At 40.6% G+C, this 18,562-nt stretch overlaps 1 protein-coding gene across 1 annotated transcript in view; it reads left to right on the plus strand.

Moving 5' to 3' along the window:
* The window catches only part of LOC119180074 (N-fatty-acyl-amino acid synthase/hydrolase PM20D1), a 51,419-nt gene extending 34,011 nt beyond the window's left edge, over window positions 1-17,408 (plus strand). Inside the window, exons 9-11 of the mRNA XM_037431216.2 lie at window positions 2,446-2,517; window positions 5,716-5,884; window positions 11,345-17,408. Of these exons, the coding sequence (XP_037287113.1) occupies window positions 2,446-2,517; window positions 5,716-5,884; window positions 11,345-11,571 (468 nt within the window). The 3' untranslated portion in view covers window positions 11,572-17,408. The remainder of the gene's footprint in view (window positions 1-2,445; window positions 2,518-5,715; window positions 5,885-11,344) is intronic.
* Window positions 17,409-18,562: the final 1,154 nt, after the last annotated feature.

Consider the following 18,562-nt stretch of genomic DNA (forward strand, 5'->3'; position numbering starts at 1 on the left):
TTTAATAGTTTAAATTCAAATCAAAGCGAAATATTCGTTAAAATATTCAAAGCACTCGAATATTCGCACAAGCCTACAATGTCAGCCTGTGCCAGTGATAATTAGTGCAGCAGATGCTTACATAAGGTTTTTATTAAGGAACTATCTTTAGCAGCCTAAATGAACTGAAGTATTTTTGAGATTATCAGGTTAAATGGCATCATTTGTGGCTGCTCGCCAATGTGTACAAGAGCTACATCTAATATGGACCATATTAAGCTAGCCTAGAGCACCTGAGCCCAGTTGCCTATCAATTACTTTCTCAAATAAATTAAATTTGTCTTTTTTCTTCATTGTAAGCGTATTGATTCATTTTTGAACTAACACATTTACATGCACCTCGGCATGGTGCCAATTCTTCTTTGTGGGTGCTTCTGATAGGACAAACTTCTGATAAGCCAAACAGTTAGTCTCTCTTCGAGTTCTTAAAAGGAGTCTACTGTAGTAAACACTGAGGGTTGTGAACATGCACAAAATAATCATTTGTACTTTATTTTGTGTGTGTAGTAAGTGCATTCATTCGGATAGATGTGAAAGTTGCTCTAGTGTAAAAGTCAGCATTGTTGCCTATGGTGTTGATGGCCGAAAGTTTAGACAGTTAGCATCTAAATGTTTAAATAATTTAGAGTTGGAATTATCTAATGAACACAAAAACCAATGGTGTTGTTCTCATGAGTGAAAAATGAAGCTTAACATATGCAACCTGCCTGCCACCTTCATTCGGTGAATGATGATTGCACCTGCAATCTGGTTTGTCTGTATTTTTGGCTACCATCAGGCTGTGACCGCTGATAAATTAAATATGTACCCTGCATGCACATGATTTGCATAGTTTTTTTATTGGAAAAGAACTTAGACTGCAGTGCATTTAGCCGAGCTTTAACAGGGTCCTTCACAATAATCAGTATTGTTCATTTCTGTAGGTTAATCACCACCCTCTATTACTGATACATCAAAGATTGTGTTGGTGCACAGACAGACAAAAATTCACTATTTCAACAAAAAAAATTACACTTTGGGCAATACCGCTAGTGCTTTTGAGGTGCCCTGGGTTCTTTGACTTAAAAATTAGTTCTGTGGAAACCTGCAAGGTGGCGGAAGGGATGAGAAACGGAAAGAAGACAACCGCTCGTTCGTAGCACGAAGCCACAAGGAAAGTTTTGATTTCTCAGAAAGAAAAGCTTCTTGGTTGCTGGAAAATTTTAGACCAAGAGAAATGTTTTGGCAACTAAGAGGCTTTTCTTTCTGAGAAATTCATATGGATTTTCTTGTGGCTTTGTACTACGAACGTAAGGTTGTCTTCTTTCCCTTTCTTATCCTTGACTTAACCCAGGTTCATTCTTTGAAACTTGGCAACTTTACTCAGCTCAATTAACTGTAATTTGCTAGTTTTACTTCCTAAATATGTTGGCAAGCAACCAACAATGCACACTGGCGACATATCCCAAATTATGAGTGTTGTCATTGAGGCATTCTAAAGCTTGTGCCTGTACATTGCTTTTTTTTTTTTTCCAGGTAGCTTTTTGCATGTGAATGCCACCTGACGTGCTGTGCTTTTCTATTCAATGCGCGTAAGCATTATTTTCTCTCGGCATATTGTTGCATTGCTTAGTTCTGCTATTGTTCATCATCGTCAAATATTTGCTATACCCCAGTTTTCTGCCCCGTACTTTATTACTGTGAGTAGGAATGACATCAAGTGAATAATTTTTTGTTTAAGGATGTGACTCGTGAGTGAGCTGCCTGCCTTATTGTTGCACTTCCGTTATTTGCAAAAAATTATGACTCGAGTGCCACGAGGCCTTGCAAGAATATTAGAAAGCCGTAAAACGTAGAACATAATTGTGAGTACATGTAACTGGCTCATGTTCTGGCATGAACAAATGCTATGGTTAAGCCTTTTTTTTTTTCTTTGAGATGTCAGAAATATATATAGACCCCTTCACTGTTTACAAACACGGATCTTTGATGACATCCGGTTTTGTCCACTGATGTGCCTAATGGCATCTGAATGCAAGAAAAGCTTTAGACAATAGCCCACTTATATTCTACACTTTCCTTCCCTTATTCGACAAAGTATATTCAAATAAATGTTTTTTTGAGCTACATAAAACTATGAGATTCCGTTTAACTATTCACACGTTTCTTTTATCAGAAAAACTAAAGAAAGGCTTTTGTTACCCTTGAAAAAAAAAACTTGAGAACGTGCTTTCAGTTTCGAAGTTAGTTAGGAGTAGCTAAATGAGGATACTAGAAGGTTTTTGAGGTACAACACCTGCTATCTTCAAACAGAGTATACGCAGTCTGTGAGTAAATCCTCCTAGTCACGCACAACAGTTCATCGGCTAAATTTTCATTACTTGAGTGCTTGAAGCGTGTTTCTGTAGTTCTCTTCTGTCTCCGCAGGACAACGTGGTTCCAGCGGAAGCGTATGCCTACATCAACCACCGAGTGCATCCGTCCCAGACGGTGGCTGAGGTGAGAGCATTTACCTGCCTGCTTTAGCATTATAGTACTAATGCAGAAATTATAGGTAGCGGTGTTCCATTCAGCTGCACAGATGTGATAGGACAGAATCATCATCCACTCTCCTATTAGCAAGAAGCTGTGAATGAAATTTATATATATTTTTCTCATTAAGGTAGAATCTATAAAAAACTCAATTTAATTGAACTAGGAACACTCTTCTAATAAAAAAAAATTTCCGGATTTCAGTCATAGAAAGGAAGCTTTTTACTTGACAAAATCATCCCAATTCAACAAATCTTCTTTCATTTTGCACGCTTCCACAGAATTTATTTACCGTATTTAGTGGTACCAACGTATCTGATGGCTAACAGGCGTGCTTGTTGTGCTGTAGCAACAACTCAATCAACAAATTTACCTTTTTTTCTTATGATTAGTGTACTGTAGGAATCCAAAGAAGTAATTTCATATTAACAAAACACATAGATACCTTCTGTTGTTACGAGCAAGTTTGCTGTATCGTGGTTTCGTAGGATATTTAACCACAAAAAAAAAAGTGGACTCATACCTCCATGATTTCACATATGTTGTGTATTACTGACATCTTGAGGAGAATATGATGATTTGGCATATTTTTACATTAGCATTATTGTTCTTTGCTTATTATAAAAAGCAAAGGATGTGACCAAAGGCCTGACTGACGCAGCACTGGATCACCCCAGTCCTGCATCACTGTACTCTAACCTATGGCCAAAGATTTTGTAATTGCATTGCAGTACCTGAACTGGTGACATCTTTAATGACCTTTTTGTTCCTTAACCTTTTTATGATACCGGTAAATATAGCACCGTGGTTACCGATTGCAGCACACACTTAAAAAGGTATTTACTAAAGAAATTTCAGTGGTAGTTCGTTTAGTTCCTTTCCATCAACAGAAAGAGCCTAGAAATGTATTGGTATGTGGGTGTGCACCATGAAAAAGTACAGTATTTACTCAAACTTAGGCCGATTCCAGTTCCAAGCTGACCGCCTTAAGTCCGAAGTTCAAGGGGGGCAAAAAAACAACTAACCTCGAATGTAGGCTAGAACGAAATAGCGAAGACAGCGTTCACAAAGAGAAAGCAGTTATGGAACATGAGATGTAAAAACAAAGCAGTCTGTTCGCTCGAGAAACATACAGCCGCTGGTCCTGTAGTGTGTGTTTCTTGTCGTTTTTTTTTTCGCACTGAATGTAGTTATTTCCATCATAATGATGCCGCGCTTGTCCGTGCAGTGCTCATTCCGAGTTGATACTTCCCTCATCACTGACTTCTTTGTCGCCGTCTTCAAATAGTGTGCAATCATCGGTGTCATTAAGCGCATCGGATATACCACACTTCTTAAAAAGCGCACGATCGAAGTTCTTGGGTTGTCATACCACGCTGCAGCTATTCGGCACATAAATTTTTTTTCGTCTACTTCGAAGTCCCACCCATCTCCAACGTTAGGCGACGACTCCGCACCTAGGACAACTTAGATTTCTTTCTATAAGCAGCGCTATAATGACACCGCCTATTTGATTCCATTGAGCTATATTAACCACAGACCATTCAAAGCACGACTCCAAATGACAAATGGCTCGCCTCAACATTCGCCACAAAGATCGAAATGGGAGCTTAAGTGTGTACTTAAGCCAGCTGTTTGCTTGGCTACTAATGGCTATAATACCATCTAGGTGGCACTAGTTGTGCACCACTTTTCTCAATGAAAAATGACACATTTTTCGAAATCCTGGAATCTAAGCCGACCCTGAATATTGATGCAAAGAAATTTGAAAAAAAAAAAAAGAAAAGAATATCGGCCTAGATGTGAATAAATACGATAATTACACTGTGGATATACAACATGGTTTTCATTCCTCCTGTGCGCTTGCAACACAATGCGGTATAGGCTTCTGTTTACGTATGTGAGCAAGATGTTATGACGTTTCTAAGGCCACTCTGCTATAGGGTTTGTTGGTGAGGAAAGAGCCAGTATTTTTAATGTTTTTAGTGGCCCACAACTGGTCATTCTGACTGTTCTGGCGCCTGACTTTATCACAACTAGTCATACTCGTACGTGAAGTAGCCAGAATGGGCCCTGTTGCTTGTCTAAAGGTGCGCCATATGTCGAAAGGTCCACCATCTGACAATACATTATTCTCAAGATAAAACATCTGATGAGTGTTTACTAAGCTTCACACTTATGCACAGCCATTTCTGTGTGCAGCAAAATTTGTATGGCCGAGTAAACTCTTTGAGAAGAGGGATCTGCACCCACTTAGTACATGTTTATTATGAACATAAAGTATAGTGATGCATATTGAAGTGTCATATGTCGTATGTCGGTTCATAATAATTAGGGCTATATGTTATTTAATTTTTTCAATTCAGGGGGTGTTTTTCGGTGTTCTTACTTGAGAGAAAGTTTGGCATTTATCCGTGCTAATTTCATGTCTATAGGCGATCCTCCCAAATTCACTGTATATTTGTTTATTATTAGTTGTTCGACGTGCTCTTATTTATGATGCTTAGCAGTGTTGCTGACAATCCTGTTTTTCTATTCTTCCATTTCTTTCATTTGTGCTTCACTTATCTTGTTGATAAGGCTGCACTGCACTGATGTAAAACTGCATTGCCCTGCTGTGAAATCAACAAAGTGTACTTTGGGGTGCAGGAGCTTGGCAAGCTTTTTATCTTCTTGGTGAAAAATAAATGACTTGATATTATCGTTATTCTGAATACTGTTATATCTTGGATGACATCATAACTTAGCACACAAACATGTAAACACATTTAATGCATTTTAGTTGTTTCAAAGGTGTGAACACACAGACACATATGCATATGAACAGAAACACTTAAATACAATTATGTTAGTGTAACAATCTTAAAGCTCCTTTCAATAGATGCAAATATACTCTACACGAACTTGTTGCCACTGATAAATGTTTGCTCTATTCAATTAATCAGCCTCAGCTTCAACAATATGCTTTGACTGTTGAAAAGTCTGTTTTTAAAATTGGGGTTCGTAAATCTGAATTTTCAAAAATTTTACCGGCGGGTCTTTATTAGATTTTTTCAGATTAATATGAAAACGAGGAGCCCTAATTATAGTGTAATGAGGAAGGGAAATGCTAGGTTTTGCTGCAATGTGTTGGCGCCTCACGAGAGATATTACATGCACGACTAGGTTCTAGCGATTGATCAGCAGCTGCTAAGTGGACTTCCGAACGTGTCGATGGAGGTTCTCTACGCCATGGAGGCGCACCCGGTGTCACCACACAGTCAGGACGTCCTGGGTTATCGTGCCATTGCCTGCAGCGTGCGCAAGATCTTCCCTGAGGCTATTCCCGTTCCCGGTAAGTGAACCTCCTTTTCACCTGATGGCCGACTGATCGGTCCATTGTTACGGCTGTTATTGGGATGGCAACTATATTGACACTAGTGGCGGGTTTTCACTATTGTCATCATGTTTCGTGTAAAGTTCGAACCAATGAAGTTGCCCTGTGCATCATACACTCCGCGCACAAGTAAAAGCACGCAAGCGCTAGGAACAAACTCTTTTGGTGTCCTTTTGTGTCTTTTGATTTTTCTTTTGTGGTTTAAAGGAGCATGAAGTTCAGTGTGGAGGGGGGGAGCTGCATTACTGAAGGAGTAAGTGCTAACTTTCACCAAACCGGAATGGTTGCAAGTGCATGTAGGTGTGCGATGTTAACAGACGTCAGCGTACAGCTCGTATAGCCTTGTACGTACTGTGATCTCACTGCTTATGTTGCGTTGAGATGACGGACACCATGAAAACCACTTCGCTCTCTGGAGTCCCTGTATTCCTTTACACTTGTGTTTTCAAGAGTAGCGTGAAATCAGATCCAAAATGAGTTAGCTAGCCTTACATCATATATAACATTACTATTGGTCGCTATCGCGTGCATTGCTATTTTCGTTGTGGGGAAATTGTGCTTTGTGTTTTCTTTTGCTGGCACACCACCTCTGGAGGATTTAATAGAGTATGGCTCCTCCTGTTCCCCAAAATGTTTTGAGTTGTAGTGAGTACAGGGCTACGCAGTACAAGGGTAGTAAGTGCTCTAATAGCAGTGGCTTCTATGAAGTGCTGGGTACAGTGAGCCTGCTGATTATGGTACCCCATGAAAGCAACAACTAGAGTGTCCTGCATTGTGACAGCATGTAACCCATGGCAGAAATATGGGCCAACCACCATTGTGTTTATATTGGTTTATATTGGTATGTGCGGGCAGACAAGTGCTCAGTCGCTCCCTCCATTTGACACTGCTATCATTGCTGGCCACGCAAAGTTATACATTGGTGCCCAGAGCTCTGCTTTAATGTCACATGCCTGAAATCACGATATAGTCGCCTACCGTTTATTCAGACGTCGAAAGTTTGGACATGATTGTTACTTCGGGCACCTTCGAGGCACTGCCACTGGTCCCGTCGAAGTAATGTAGATTCAAGATTGCAAATTCGGTTGCCCCAAAGTGTGCTGTTCGATTCCTTGGATTCCGGCAGGCTGATCGAGTGCTACGTCAAATGGCACGACCAGCTGTCCGTGATGATTACAATATTTTTGCTAGATTGCCAGCCCTGGAAGTAAGGCAGAAATTATAATTGCTGATCTTGTAGGCTGTGTTCTGGCTCCAAGTATGGTGACCTTTTGACTTGATCTAGCCGATTACCTATTCATTGAGTGGCTACCACGATCATACAGCTAGCCAAGCCAAGCCACGCTCAGAGTCTGCTTGGTGTAGCATGAAATGGACATTAAACGCACGACAAATAGACAAAAAAAGAGCTAAACTGCAGGCACTGCAGCACGAGCTATGGTAGACTCTCGTTTAACGGAACCTGAAGGGACCAGGAAAATGTTTTCTTTTATCAGGAGTTCAGTTTACTGAGAGATGAACAAGGGCAGGGAATCCAAGTATGAAATCAATCGTGCTGGAGGCAATTGTTCCGTTTGACAGGTTTCTGTTTGCTGATAGTCTACTGTTCAGATGTCGTTCCATTTTGGCGTCCAAGTGTTTGCATAGTCAGCTGTTTATGCAGCTAGACCTTACTTGTGCCCGCTCTCTTTCTTGCTTGGCGTGCCAATCTGCTGAAATAGCTTTGATGCCATGTGTTTTATTTGTGCCGGGGCTAGTAGTGATAAAACGCGAAAACTGCAGGGCACTTTGGGAATACATGATAAAAAAAAAAAAAAAACGCAGCATATTCTTCTTTTTCTTATGATTAGTGTACTGTAGGAATAAAAAGAAGTAATCTCATATTAACAATACACATAGATACCTTCTGTTGTTACGGCCAAGTTTGCTGTATCGTGGTTTCGTAGGATATTTAAGCACAAAAAAAAAGTGGACTCATACCTCCATGATTTCACATATGTTGTGTACCACTGACATATTAAGGAGAATATGATGATTTTGGCATATTTTTACGTTAGCATTATTGTCATTTGCTTATTAAAAATGCGCGCTGCAGAGCAAATGATGTGACCAAAGGCCTGACTGACGCAGCGCTGGATCACCCCAGTCCTGCATCACTGTACTCTAACCTATGGCTAAAAATTTTGTAGTTGCATTGCAGTATCTGAACTGGTGACATATTTAATGACGTTTTTGTTCCTTCACCTTTTTATGATACCTGTAAATATAGCATTGTGGTTACCGATGCAAGCGCGCAGTTGAAGAGGTACTTACTGACAAATTTTCAAAAGTAGTTTGTTTAGTTGAATGATTATTAGGGGGGAAACAGTGGAATCGTACAGTGTTACCATCAATTACTTGTCATATTGACCACTCACACTTGTAAATGAGGGACAAAGTGGTGTACATTTGTCTTAACTGGTATGTTGTGTTGAGTTGTGAATTTCGTTTGGCCTTCATTATTATTGGTTTTTCGTAATGAATCTAGCCTGAAGTAGACAAATACGAGGTCTGTGCATGTTTCCCTGGTGGTTTTTGGTTGTTTCCAGTCATACAAAATGTATCGTAGAGCATTTCAAGATGTCATATGCTGCACTAGCCAGTTTTTGCCTGTGATCATCATTGTCATCGGCGCCATCATCATCGCGGCTACGGTGCACACCAACAAAGGAAAAGTTTTGTCATTAAGGAGCTTTTGCGCTAAAAAGTCATGATTATTTTCTGGATCAAAAGCAGCGAACTGCAGTCCGATGTTGCTCGGGATTTTATCGCAAGGTGCACAGTGATAGTCTGTCAGGACCTTCAACCAGCGCAGGTGGACTGCAGCTTAGATGAAGTGCTGACTGCACCACTCTTATCAAATGTAGATTTAGCGCAGGTTGTAACAGTGATATTGGCAACCTACAGCGATGGCCAAACGCTGGCTAAAGTAGGTGCCAATTTGGTTGCTTGTGGCTGCGCTTGTGTGCAGACATGCATTGATGAGTGTTGTTGGTTCTTGCCGAGTCCGAATAAACGGTCGGCGACTTGTCTGCACAAACATTGTCACATCTTGCTTTAAAAAAAATGGGATTGAAAAAAAAAAAAGAAGTTCAGAAATACAGCTTGCAGATTATTGACATGCCGAAACTTCGGTTTGGCAGGACGTCAGAAGTATGCACCTTGATAGCTCGAAGGCTGAGAGTAGACTGTTGGTTTTGTTTTTTATATAAATAAAAGGCGTACATCGAGTTACGGTGCAGATATCTCTGTGGGGCTTAGCAGAACCAGTCTGTCGAGCAGTCTGTTAACAGAACCAGTCTGTCGAGAGCCATTATAAATTGCCAAGGGAATGCAGGTCGCAGTTATGGTGAAAGGCACCTTAGGAAGTTTCAAAGGACTGCCTCATTCCAAAGGGCTCCCCACCTCTGTAGTGATGCAAAAGGATGATGGGCTTTCTGCAGCTGGAGAGATGAAAACACGAATGAAAGAAAGAGTTGCACTATTGTTGAGATTCCATATTGGCTGCACAGTGTTCTTGGTGCACAAGAGTGTGTGGGAGTCGGTCGCATTTTGGTACTACCGTATTTACTCGCATAATCCTCACACTTTTTTGTCAGAAAACTGATGCAAAGTGGTGGTGTGAAAATTATGCAGGGAAAACTTTCCACGAAAACCTACAGAGTAAAAAGAAAACGAAGTGGCCATGAATCGGGATTATCATGCCAGCAAGTAACTGCAATCTTTCAGAAGTATTAATTAAGACTTATATCAACTATAAAAGCACAAGTTCAACACAAAACAAGATTTATTTGGGACACAAAGGGCGCAAGCAAATAGTCAAGAATTAGATTGTGGGTGTTGCGGGTGTAGCGTTAGTGTTCGTCACTCAACAGGAACCGGCAAAAGGTTAACGTATGACATCAGTATTGGGCTAGTAGCCATTTAAAACAGAGTCATCTGCAGTTGCCTTCTGACGAAATAAAGTTTACTATCTATCCCAGTCTAAGGCACATGTATCGCCCGAGGAGTATTGATGGCTTTCAGCTGCCGTCACCGGTAGCGAATACAAAACAAAACTCGTTGACTCCGAAGGCCAACCGGCAGCTCTGTTACCATTATTTAGTGCATAATCAATCACTTTCAACTTGAAAACAACCGTGTAGCTTCCATATCGCCCCATTATGTAACAACATTACGGACACAACATACAAAACACAATGCAGCGTGCACTAGGCACTTTGGCTTGACTTAGACTGGATTAAATCTTTGTGCAATAATAGTATGCTTGATGCTTAACAGCGCCAGATGGCGTGCGCTATCATCAGCGGCTAGAACAGGCAGACCAAATTATTGTGGCGATTTCTGGGGGTGCGATAATTACTCACGAAAAAAAAAAATCTTATTTTTGTTGGGCGGTTCGAGGGGGGGGGTGCAAGAATTATGCAAGTGTGAAGATTACATGAGTAAATACGGTATTTAAGCCTCTAAGGGTTGTTGCCATGCATGTATAGTGGCAGTTTTATGTCCTTAAGGGTTTTTGCCATTCTGGTACCTTTTCGAACCTCCATTTGAACTTTCCTGCCAAAATGACAATGGATTCTCAATGAGATGGTGCCATCTTTTAGGAGCTATTAGAAGCACTTGAAACTGGGTTTAGCCGGCTTCTTGTAAAAATAAACAGAATTGATTTCTAGCTCCAGTGTGTTGTTTTACACCAAAGTACATAGGCAGTGTCGTTTCATGGTTCCAGTTTCTCTGCCTGATCCTAATGGAAGCGTGTGTAATTTGATTTTGATCTTCATCGGGCCTTCCTTGCAGAAAGGGCGAAACTTGATTTCCATCTTTATTGACCCTGGTTTTAGATTGCTTATCACTGACAATCGCGAGATATCCTCACTCTCCTTGTTTACAGACTTCACTCTGCCTAAAGCAGCCGCACACAAAGAAGATGCCGTGCATTTGTCAACACAGCTGTGTTGTGTTGTTTGCTAATACAACACGTGTATGGCCTTAGTACAACGACCATGTGAGGGTTGTTTTTTGAACGTTCATATTTCAACGCTGATAGATGTCTGGAGCCAGTATTCAAACCGGCCGTGTTACTTTAGTGAGACACTTCCAGCAAATACTGTGATAATCATGATTGCTAATATATCAAAGTGCTGTACTTTATACATCATGTTTAGCTTTTGTACTGTGATATAGTGGCTGAACAGTTAAGCCAGATGCCTCCGTATAATAATTAAGGTGATGAGCACTCGAGATATGTCTAGCACAGAGATGTGTTCTGTTTGTTTTTAACTTCCGTTATCATGCACACTTGATTGCACCAGTCAATTCTCACCCGTGCCCAAGTCAATTTGATGACCTCATGCGCATCTTACTTGTTCTATGCAGCCTTGTCGATAGGCAACACAGACACACGGCACTACCTGGACCTCACCCGCAATGTGTACCGGTTCTCACCAGCACTTCTCACACCGCAAGAAGCCTCTCGGCGTTTCCACGGTGATAATGAACGTATTTCGCGGCCAAACTATGAGCGGCTCGTCAACTTTTATCGCCTCGTCATGCGCTACGCCGATCACACCAACGTCTCCTCACAGTCCCGTGATGAACTCTAGCGGGCTGCCAAGCCTGCCCTAGCACCTTGGTGGGCAAAGTTATGCAATATTGTGTTGTGTTTGTTGGTGTCAGAGTAAGATAGAAATTGAGTGAAGTGTGACTACCTTAGCATGCGACATTCAGGTAACAAAGCATACAATGTAACATTTTGCTGGGAAACCCATCAGCAAATTTTTGCTGATGGGTTTGAGAGTTCATCTGCCATTTCTTTTTACTCTTTCACGAAGCGCATATGGAAAGCACTCATATTTGCGGTGTATTTATGATTGCATTTTACTTGTTGATTGTAATGGACTGTAGCGACAAACTGTGGCCTAGTATAGACAAGTCACTTGTAATGACTGTATGTTTCCTTGCAAGTGTATTTTATTCTACTTGACTAATTTTATTATACAGATATGTCACAAGAAAGATATGCAGCTGCACTATTAGTAAATGGTCACCAATTTTTTTGCAGTGAAGTAGTTTTATGTGATATTTTCACAACCACACATCAGTGGATTTCAAGAAGGAGGCAGCAGGATGTGACAGCGTCTAGATATCTTATGCATGTGTAGTTTGTCTCTTGCAACATCACAAACAGTGCCGACCGGCCTGTTCATTTTTAGTTGTGCAATACATTTCAGTGACTGCAACGGTGCACATTTACTCACCCATGCACTTAGAGTGCAACGAGACATAGAGCACGCAGTCGTGTTTTAGGCGTATATAAATTTATTCACAGCATAGAGACTACTTTTAAGTCACAGCGCCAAGTTTTTAATATTTTTAACTTGTGCGCTTTTTTCGTTTTGGTTCATCTAGTACCGAATAGGGCAAATGTGCCAAAATGGAGCTAGCTTAGGCAGCTAGCATTTATTCTGCTGTGAGGAAATGCGGAAGTGGTGTGCAGAGACAGTGTGCAGTTGCATTTATTGATTCCCATATAAACGATGCTAATAAAAATAAGTAGGTCGATTTAAACTTTAAGGGCATTTCCAGAACCTATTGTAGTTTTTTTAATGAGATGTTTTGTTTGTAAATTGAAAAACAAATGCGAGTATTTTCTTTAATTTTATGCTTAAGCTCCGAAGCTGTTCACGAGAGCGCTATACTGCTGACCTCATTACAATTTTTTAGTGTGACGTTACTTAAACGTTTTAAAGTTTGAAAAAAACAACCTTAGGTTACAGTATATATTTTCTTTGGCATGACAAATGGCGATTCTTAAGTAGGCACTTGCGCAATTTGTGGTTTTATGCAGTTACTTGTACAACTAAGTAGACTAACAAATTACCGAAAGTGGCATTGTCATTCTTCTTTCTTTTTTTTTTTTCTTCTTTCTCGACTTGCCAAACATCCACTTGGGATAAGCATGCCTGGTTATGCCATTACGGAGGTTAAGCCTGCTCATGTAGCTCATCTCTTTTTCTTCCTTAGCGTCTCTCTAATGGGACTGAAAGGCTGCTTGTGTGTCTATCGTGATATTGTGGGATTAAGAACAATAGGTCCTCTTAAGCATTACAGCTATGGCATTAGAATTTTGTCACAGATGTTTTATCAAAGTTTATTGCATGCCACAGTTTTAAAGCGCTTTACTGCTCTGTACTTGCTGCATCTTTACCACTGCCAACGAAGCCTGCCAGCCAGATAATTGGTTCCTATGTAAGCCACTCCTGAGGCATTATCTTGTGCACAGTCTTCTTCTTTTTTTTTGTTTCCGTTCACATGCTTGGCCAGAAGCGATGTGTCATCATTCAACAGCCAACTTGTGAGCAACGGAATGAGCTGAAATCGAGACATTTGCTTACTGAACAATGGCTGAACTTGTACAAAATTGCAGCACAGATGCGTGTGAAGTATGGGATGGCTAGCACTTGGAAAAACTAGCACGTGGCATAGAGAGAATCGTTGTAGTGGGAGTGGTACACTAATCTCTCTAGAGGCGGCAGATAGGAAAGGCTTTTATGAGCTTAACTGTTCTCAGCAACACTGATATGAGATCAGATTGTGCTGTCTGTGCAATTTTCAGAAATGCTAAGCGTATGTCAGCAAAAAAAAAAGTAGAGCTCACTCAGACTTATTCAAGAAGTGTCTCTTGCACCTTGGACTCGCTCAGACTTGGACTCGCACTCACAAAAATTTTCTTCGAACGAAGTTACTCGAACTTAGACTGATGAAAATATTACTCACTCGGACTCAGACTCAAACGCAAGCTTTATCTGAGTTTGTGAGTCCAAGCGAGTCGACTCATCGTGAGTTCGTCGACCTATGGTGCTGCGGGAAAATCCTGAATACTGGAGCAAGCTCATTGACTGCACTTGATAGTCATCCTGTGCAGTGATGTGCAGAGAATCTTACAACTAAAGGTCATTGCTCTCTTGTATTTGTTATGTTTTGCATGTGGCGCACTCATCTGGTCGTAATTTTTACGAACTCTTACTGTAGAAAAATTGTGTTCCTCATTTGTCCAGCCATACTTTTTAAGTCTTGCACGAAATGTAATTTTTGTTTTTGCAAGTGAATACTTTATAAAAAAAGAGGCATGTTAAATCAGAGTTACGTCCAGTACTGTATCAATGCAGCTGCCATTTATGGTTGTATGTATGTGCATATGTGTTTGTGTTTGTACATGCACAATTTTATACCCACATGGGACATTTGAAAGTGTAAACTAGCTACCCTGCATAACATGATTTTATTTTCTTTTTGATGTTCTGCTATGCTCTGTTGTCCATTTTTCATGTTCGCTTTTTAGTAGTTGTCTCCACAACAAAGCAAGTCACAAGGCGTAAAAATGGCACATATTAGTTAATCTTACCTCTGCCAAATGGCTTTATCATGGCCCCATTTGATAAGTGTATTGTTTTCTCAAATGTGCTGTGTGCAATGCAAAAGGCTTGAAGTTGGCTGCACTAGTCAGTGGAAAGTCTCACCCAATTATAACAACCATACATATAAACATGTCTGTCATTTCTGACTGCATTTTCAGTGTATCTACAGTATTCCAAGTGTGCCTGCTGACTACATTCAGATACTTACTGAGCATGTTTATTGATAATTGCTAAGGTCTGACTTGCAAAAGCAGAGATATTATTATGAGGCATGTTGGAGACAGGGGTTCTCTAACAGGCATGTAATTCTCTGTACAAAACTGTTCTTCGCATTTTACTCCATTGTAATGTGTGTCAGCTGTGACTACAAGCGGTCCTCTTCTGTGACTATAATGCCCTCTTCATGGCATTATAATTATAATGCCCAATACCATGAGATTTGGATACCTTCAAGAGAATGTAATGAACTAGGTTGACATTTTCAGAGTTGCTGAATGCAGTTTACACTTCTAATGTTTGATCCAATGATTGTAATGTACAGTCGAATCTTGATAATTCAACTCGAAGGGACTTGAAAATTTGTTCAAATTAAAAGAAGTTCGAAATAATGAAAGCTAAATGTACGGAGAGCTCACCATGCAGTGGCGCATGTGCATTGAGCCAACACAGGAGAGAAAAGCTTCAGAAGACTTAAATTTATTCACAAATCGCAGGACATTCGTCATCAATTGAAGTAATCGGTGATGTGCATCTGCACATGTTTGCCTTGCAGCGAATCAATCAATTTTGCATGCAGTTTCCAAAGCGTTTCAATTTCGGCTTTAGCATTTACCTGGCAAGAGAAGTCCAGTGCCAACACTCTCTCAAGACGATAGCAACGACTGCGTAATGATAGCCACCCTCTGCGCCCATAGGCACTGTGCCGTGCTCTTTACTGGGCTGCAGAAATTAAGTGCCTTTTCCTCTTCTAACCACTACCACCACCTCTGCGCCGCAGCCGCAGCGTGGCCTGCACTTGACGAGAAAGGAGGAGCGTCTCCACCCGGAGAGAAGCAGATCGGCATTTGAGATAGAACCATCGCTGTGCGACAGCTTCTGCTTCTTTTTTTTTTTTCTTTCCATGGGGCATTTAAAGGAAAAGAGTCTCTTCGTAGCAGGGACAGAAAAGAGAGAAAGAAGCATAGTACAGGCCTGTCGCAGAGCGCATATGAGAGAGAGAAAACATTTCGTCGCAGCCTTTTTTTTCTTGCTTTTCTTTTTTTCATTCTTCGCGTGCAGCGTTCAGGTATTGGAGGTGCCGCCGCGAGATTGGGCACGGTGCCAAGAGCATTTTCGGAGTACGGTATGTTCGAATTATCAGTCGCAAGTGCTCGCACACTCGAAATACAGGGCGTTTTCGCCCATTGGAATACACATAGCTTTGACAGCGTGAGTTCGAATTAACCGGAAGTTCAAATTAACCTTGTTTGAATTAATGAGATTTGACTGTATATACAACGACAATATCCGAAAGAGAAACTTTGTGTTAAATCACACTGATAGAAACAAGATGAAGCAAAAGGATAAGCCTGTGCTAATCGTTACAATGTAAAGCTGTGTTGCATGCTCTCATGCCTAATCGGCATTTTGTTTACAGTAGCCTTTGTGGCTCGCATTTATTTCGCAATGCTCTTGGCCACAATTTTTATAGTTTCTCAGTTTCGTGCAGTGTGCGAAATGCATCATGACGAGACCTAATGCGTTTCACTGGGCACAGTCAACTGGCAGAGTTGTCAAACACATAAGATTGTTCCTAATTTTTACACTGAACTTAACGTCCTGGAAACATTTGAAGGTTTAAATTTTTTTACCCAGTCGTGCCTATTTCTGCCTGGACAATCATGGATGCCATCGCAAGTTAGTGCAACTCTGTTCGTCACATCTGTGAAGAACTTGGGTGTATTTGTAAAATGTGGGTCTCGCATGCAGTCCTCTTTTTCTTGCGATCTTTGATGATAACCACACATCGCTTAAGTTGATTTAGTCAACGTAATGCTTCTGTGTTGCTCACCCGATTTGTTTGTTACAAAAGAAAAGTTTAACCCGTTAGTTTCATATGCTTGATTTTATTTGTTTATGTCTCGTAAGGTGTGCACCTTTGTGTCACAACATACTCTGGTGGTCAGACGTAGCTGTGATTTCATTACACTGCTGAAACGAAACTCGGGTGCGGAAAACTGGTAGCATTTTGTTTGCGCTGATTTCACACCTGTGAAAATCATTCACATCACACCCCTTGTGCTCAACAACATTTGCTCGTCATCTTAACCTAATTTCTTACAAGGTATTCCTGATGCCGCTAGAGTGTATTATGTTACTTTGTCATACATTTCTGCCGGGCCTCTCAGGTTTGTGTAAACCACGTTACTGAGTACCTGTTTTGCGCTGTACTCTATGTGGCTGGCAGCTCTGTTCTGTTTATATGTTGCGTGGAGATATGTTGGCAGCTTAAGCAGTTGAATTTCATTTTCCTGGCACACATTGCACACATCGTGCAAGCTACACCCAAGTACAAATAAATACAGTTCCTATGCAGTTGGTTGTATGACAAGTTGTGCCCATTCAATGAATTTTTAACAGAAGGTTTCACAAGCAAGTTTGATAATTTTTCATAAACAATAAGAGTTCCAACGACCTTTCTGTCTAATGATGTGGGTTGACGAATTAAGATTGAAAGCATGATGTCAGTCAGCACCAATCAGATAGCAACACCAAGCACTTAGTGAACCTAGCAGAAATCATAGATTTGGCGTATCATCCTTGTCTAAAATTGGTAACAAAGTAGCTTCTCTAGAAAATATGTGATCAATACTCAAGAAAACTGGACCAATATAATTCCTATGCATGTTACAACTAGTTTATAGATGTTATGTTGCAACTGACGCAATACAAAGGTTTCCGCGAGTGTGTGTGTGCCTTGAGCACCAACTTTCCTTCTTTCTGTATATCACATTTTTTACGTTCGAAATAAAACATTACAGATACCTCTTGGTTTTTGAGGTGTATTGCATTCAGGAGAGGGTCGCTCACATTAGTCGTTAGGCCATGCTTCTGTAAATTCGATTTGTTTGCTGCTTCAGGAGTGGCAAATTATATAGAAATTTAGAACGTTATATCAACCTGAAAAAAAAAAAAAGATAACTCCCAAGAATTAAAGTGAAGAACAGAAGCATGGTGCTGTATGCATTTGGATAATGCGACTCGGTCAAGATATTCAGCAAAGGCGAAATGGCCTCATTGAATCACACTGGGTCTTCTCCTAGTGGCATCACAATTGTAGGCGTCTCATTTGAGGGCATGGATTAAGGAGTTGTCTAATGCATTGAGTATTAACCTAATGGGACTGTCTACTATCCTTAATTGCTGTTTTGTGATGTTAAACTCCACATATCAATCAATCGATCAGTCCTTCATTGCTTTTCTGTTTCGTGTCAAAATAAAAAGCGTGCCAGCTGAAGTGTCTAACCTTGCAGTAGTTTTCCTGGAAATTGTATGGAAACTTTTTAAACGAAGTTTTTGGCTCTGCCTTTGGTCTCTTTTCATTGATGGGATGAATATCCACAATGCTGGTTGGCGGAGGCGATGACAGTTCTAAGGCTGGTTAAGTTCGAAAACTGAAACCGCATGTGGTTTTTGCAGACTTCGTCAAGTTTTTTATAATAATAAAACAAATACCTTAGTTTTTATTTAAGGCATGCTCACACTTTTTAAATGCAAAGCATATTATTCGCACGTTTGGAATTCAGCCGAGAGCGTCTTTACTTGGCATTCCCTTGACTTTGAAGGCAACACTCCTCCTTCATTCAATAAGTAACAATAATAAAGAATAAATAATAATTAAGAATTCCCAAACTGTACGCAATTAGGCAACATTCACGCAATACCCCATCACTCTGCGACACATTACTCGAGTTCCCCCTGTGGGAAGATGCAGGTGGCAGTGTTTGTTCTTATGAGCGGCGACAGATGCATGATCACGTTTCTCCGCCGTTTGCAGGCAGGCATGCTGCCTGCGGCATCACCATTCGCCTCTTTTAACGCGTCAGAAAAAAAAGCAAAACTTCGTCTCTGGTGCAGCCTGAAGCTACCTGAAGTGTGTAAAATATAATTTCAAGTTATACACAGTTGTTTTTAAGCC

Source organism: Rhipicephalus microplus, chromosome 7 (assembly GCF_043290135.1).
Source record: "Rhipicephalus microplus isolate Deutch F79 chromosome 7, USDA_Rmic, whole genome shotgun sequence".
Classification (NCBI taxonomy): Eukaryota; Metazoa; Arthropoda; class Arachnida; order Ixodida; family Ixodidae; genus Rhipicephalus; species Rhipicephalus microplus.